The sequence below is a fragment of the Leptonychotes weddellii genome, chromosome 5, assembly GCF_054177405.1.
Source record: "Leptonychotes weddellii isolate Sample4059 chromosome 5, ASM5417740v2, whole genome shotgun sequence".
Lineage (NCBI taxonomy): Eukaryota > Metazoa > Chordata > Mammalia > Carnivora > Phocidae > Leptonychotes > Leptonychotes weddellii.
The window spans coordinates 105,258,922-105,262,496 of NC_138373.1; the positions used below are offsets into that span (position 1 = coordinate 105,258,922).

General features: G+C 54.4%; 1 protein-coding gene across 1 annotated transcript in view; it reads left to right on the forward strand.

Annotated features, from left to right (window-relative positions):
• Positions 1 to 242: 242 nt before the first annotated feature.
• HOXC13 (homeobox C13) overlaps positions 243 to 3,575 on the forward strand; it is an 8,125-nt gene continuing 4,792 nt past the window's right edge. The window contains exon 1 of the mRNA XM_081819153.1: positions 243 to 1,033. Coding sequence (XP_081675279.1) covers positions 301 to 1,033 — 733 coding nt within the window. The 5' untranslated portion in view covers positions 243 to 300. The remainder of the gene's footprint in view (positions 1,034 to 3,575) is intronic.

The window sequence follows — 3,575 nt, forward strand, 5'->3', positions numbered from 1 at the left end:
CCCACCGCAAGGGGTGGGAACCCCAGGAGACCGGGCCCCAGAATCACGTGCGTTGGCAGCGTCACGTGGGCGCGGGAGGGGTGCCGAGGGGAGCCGGGCGGGAGACGCCGGATTTCTTAATGAAGTGTCCCCGCATGCGTAGAGGGTATGTAGGGAGGGAGGTGGAAGCACCAGGAGGAGGAGGGGAGGAGAGAAGAGGGAAGGGAGGAGGGATGGGGGAGGGGAAAAGGGAGCGAGGTGTCTCCCTAGCTCGCTGCCTCTGGCAAGTGGAGTTTTTAAAAAGCTCGAGCAGATCATGTCATGACGACTTCGCTGCTCTTGCATCCGCGCTGGCCGGAGAGCCTTATGTACGTCTATGAGGACAGCGCGGCGGAGAGCGGCAGCGGAGGCGGCGGCGGGGGAGGCGGCGGCGCGGGCGGCGCGGGGGGCGGCTGCAGCGGAGCGAGCCCCGGCAAAGCCCCCAGCATGGACGGGCTGGGCAGCAGCTGCCCAGCCAGCCACTGCCGCGACCTGCTTCCACACCCCGTGCTGGGCCGCCCGCCGGCTCCCCTGGGCGCCCCACAGGGCGCCGTCTACACGGACATCCCGGCCCCGGAGGCGGCGCGCCAGTGCGCCCCGCCGCCGGCGCCCCCCACCTCGTCCAGCGCCACCCTGGGCTACGGCTACCCGTTCGGTGGCAGCTACTACGGCTGCCGCCTGTCGCACAACGTGAACCTGCAGCAAAAGCCTTGCGCCTACCACCCGGGCGATAAATACCCGGAGCCGTCGGGCGCCCTGCCCGGTGACGACCTGTCCTCCAGGGCCAAGGAGTTCGCCTTCTACCCCAGCTTCGCCAGCTCGTACCAGGCGATGCCCGGCTACCTGGACGTGTCGGTGGTGCCTGGGATCAGCGGGCACCCGGAGCCGCGTCACGACGCGCTCATCCCCGTCGAAGGCTACCAGCATTGGGCTCTCTCCAACGGCTGGGACAGTCAGGTGTATTGCCCCAAGGAGCAGTCGCAGTCCGCCCACCTCTGGAAGTCTCCCTTTCCAGGTAAGGAAGGGGCCCGAGTGCCGCCGCCGCAGCAGCAGCAGCCAGGGACCCCTCCCCGCCCTGCCTGCCCCGGGGCTCCGCGCCTCAGCCACCCCCGCCGTCTGGCCCCGGCGCGCCGGCTCTGCTGGGCTGCCGATGGAGCCTGCCGGGCGAGCTGCGCTGAGGAATGCGCTGGGGAAGAAATCTGCTCCGACACGTTCCCCGGAGCTGCCCGGCCGAGAGTGAAGCAATCACAGGCGCCCGAGCGCCGGGCCGCCGGCTCGGCTCGAGTCGGGAGCTCGCCTCCTCCTCCCCCAGCCCGCTCCAGTCTCACGCGCGGCTCTTGGCCCCCCGAAGCCCGCTTCCAGCCAGGAATGGGGGTGGGGTGGGCCTTGGGTGCCTTGGAATCCGAAACCACCAGGACAAAACCCTCACCCCCCCCCCCCCGGATAATTGAGGAAAAAAAATAAGAACTATCTTGCCTGAATTTTCAAGATCGTTCAAGCACTAGATAGGTTTTTATGTTTGTTTTTGTTTTTTGAATAGGGGTCTAATTTGCCGGGTCCAAAGAAATGCAGAATATTTTCTTTTCTTGATTTATTTTAAGAATTCGGCCACGAATTTCCCGATCGTTAAAGGAGCAGAACTAAAAATCTCTGGAGAGGATGTGGCGAGAAGGGAGTTTGCATCCCTCTCCTGGGATATAAAATTTTCTTTGCCTCTCTGGTATCCTGAGCTCAAATCCTGTGGGTGTTCCCACTGCCAACTCCCCCAGATGTCGGGGAGAAAGAGAGTTTTCTATGCCTCAAACACAGAAAAAGGGGAATGAGGATGGGAAGTGAGGGACTGAAGACCTGTTCTGGATGCATCTGGGATCCAGGCCCAGGCTAGGGACCCCTAAGTCTTTGCCTGTGTATGGTGGGGGGGGGGGCAGAATTCACCGATGTCCTTTTCCAACTGAGGCTATTTCTGAACCAGAGGGGATCCTGAAATCCCCATCATTCCCCATGGGAGAAAGATCAGTCCTAGGTTTGTCAAAATCACATCAGGAGCTTTGGATTCAGCACAGCGCTGAGAAATTATGAATCCAAAGCCTGAGTCTACTCTGGCTGTAAGCAGACCTCGGTGGGAGAGGGCTGACTGGCTCCATTCTAATGCCTACAGGAATGGGGGGGGCATGGAAGCCACAGATGTCTCCCCATACTATCCAGAGGGCCCCCCAGCTCTACATGTGAGCCCAGGGACATTTTCACTGGGAATTAGAGATCTGAAGACCTCCTAAGGGTGGGCCTGAAATTCCTCTGCATCCGGGATTGGGGCAAGGGCAGATGGTGAAAAAAAAATCACTGAATGATGTTAGAAAGTGTAGAAGATAACATTCTTGCAAATATGAGATTACTTAGTATAACACAACTAGATATCCAGGTGGGACCCACACTAGACACCCCATTTCTGGCTGCCAGAAGATTCCAGGATGATAGAATTATAGTACATGGTATCATGTATTACCTGTTCTGAATTGGCAATAATATTTTTATGTAATATAATCTATGTTATCAACTACCTAATATGAAACAGGTGATAATACATTTCTAGCAGATAGACAATTCACATGTAAGTATACAGTAATGTACTATAGACAGATGGCCCTTTAATTCACCATCTCATCCAAACGGCAAACTCCTTAGGAGACAGGGGTCCAGCAGGAATTCCTGGAACAGGGGGAGCTGGTAGGCCATGCTAAGGGGCCGAAAGGAAGGGGAGCAGATGCCCACCTCACCCACTGTGGGCAGAGACATGGGTCTAGAGCAATGGGCAATGGGTTTAGTGTGGAGAGGTGAAGAGAAGGAGCTGCTTTGGCATCCCTGTGAATGCATGTAGAGTGAGGTGGCAGTGAAGGATTGGAGAGAAGCTCAGAAATATCTGAGCAAAATGAACATCTTAAAGATTCCCAGAAAAAAAAAAACCTGCTAAAAATAAACACTTTTTGATCATAACCTCCTAGAGAAAAATATCTTTGAAATAAAAAAAAATACAGCCCAATTGAGATTTAATACACTTGCAAATTATGGCATGGAAATGGATATAAAACCCACTATGTCTCAGCAGCGATATGCTCACACACTCCCCGTGTGGAAACAGAATCAGGCTGGTATATCTCAGTGAGTGCAGATGTCCAGGCAAAAAGCAGAAGAAAAAGAAATTATCTTCAGACACCCTGCATCTTTCTACCCACACAGAGATCTTTTAGAAGTAGTGAGATTTCCAGATAACTCTGTCTATGCACTTGTGGTTTGTTCGGCAGCATCTGGGCATAAACACTACTGTCTCTCTTTAGTGCCTCTGGCTCTGAGAAACCTCGCTATGGCGGTCTGGGCTGGTGTGGGCTATGGAGGCAATTGTTCAGAAAGATCCAGATAATTAGGGCCAAGATGTGTTGTGGCTTCTTCCCCCAATTATACAGACCCTTGTTTCATTGCTCCTTTTTTTTTTTTTCCTTCCTATGATGAGTGTAGGCACTTTTTTTTTTTTTTTTTTTTTTTAATACAGAGAGACAAAAATT